Source organism: Eimeria mitis, genomic scaffold (assembly GCF_000499745.2).
Source record: "Eimeria mitis Houghton genomic scaffold, Emh_scaff12153, whole genome shotgun sequence".
Lineage (NCBI taxonomy): Eukaryota > Apicomplexa > Conoidasida > Eucoccidiorida > Eimeriidae > Eimeria > Eimeria mitis.
This window is the reverse complement of record NW_024012489.1, coordinates 1-878: the sequence shown is the minus strand read 5'-3', so window position 1 is coordinate 878 and position 878 is coordinate 1. Positions and strand designations below refer to the sequence as shown.

The 878-nt window shown below is 53.4% G+C and overlaps 1 protein-coding gene across 1 annotated transcript; it reads left to right on the top strand.

The window, feature by feature from the left end:
* Positions 1-135: 135 nt before the first annotated feature.
* On the top strand, positions 136-729 carry EMH_0000100 (uncharacterized protein; the record flags this gene model as incomplete). The annotated part of the gene is made up of 1 exon (XM_038022211.1): positions 136-729. One exon carries the CDS (start codon positions 136-138, stop codon positions 727-729), a length of 594 nt encoding a protein of 197 aa, XP_037878065.1.
* Between the last annotated feature and the right edge of the window lie 149 nt (positions 730-878).

Genomic DNA, 878 nt, shown 5'->3' with positions numbered 1-878 from the left:
GAACAGCAACGAGCAGGTGGGGACGGGACACGAATATATAGCTCACTGACTTGCGAGTGGTTAAAGGGCACCCGCGGAGAAAAGTTTAGCCCTCAGTCGAGCGTGCCGTCAAGTACGCTTGCAGCGCCAAGTGGAATGGAATCACGCCCAGCAGGTCATGGTGTTAAAAGGATATGGGAAACTGCAAGTGAAGAAGAGCTACAGGACCTCTCGAAGTTTCAGGAGGAAGGAGGATTTTCTTTGGATGCAGAAGGCGCCGCTATGGAGGACAGTCTCAGCACACCATTGGATGATTTGATTGAGGAAATACTTGCTGAAGGAAGTAGCGTGCAGGTAGATTCGTGGCTAGTGGATCCCGCCTTGGAAGTGCCTGCAAGCCTACTGTTCGAAGGTGGGAAAGAAGAAGGAACGGGGCACTCCCAGGACTCTCCGGAAGCAGGGACAAGCAGAGGCGCGGATAGCACGATTCTTGCAACAACTCTTGTAGTTGCGCCTCCAGCGTCCTCTGGCGCGGTTAACTTAGGGACAGTGCAACAATTCTCACAGCAAATAGCCTGGACCGCCACAGGGCAATCACCATCGCCTTCAAGCGTGTGGACTTCACAAGATGCTCGCATTCTGGATCATTGGACTCAAAGTGCTTCGTTTGTGAGCCCCTCAGTTGAAGCGGAGCAGACGAGAATTTCAGGTGGGAGTTGCAGTAACCCAGATCAGTTTGTTCTCAAATAGTGTTTCCAGCGCGTGCTGGAGGGACAGAGATAGGTGGCCACGTTGCAACACACCGCACCGTCAAAGACTAACTCCAGGGAAGTGCATGTATGTCTATCCGCAGGAACCACGCGAGGCCCGCCCAGTCACTTGCGTGAACCGGTAGAGTC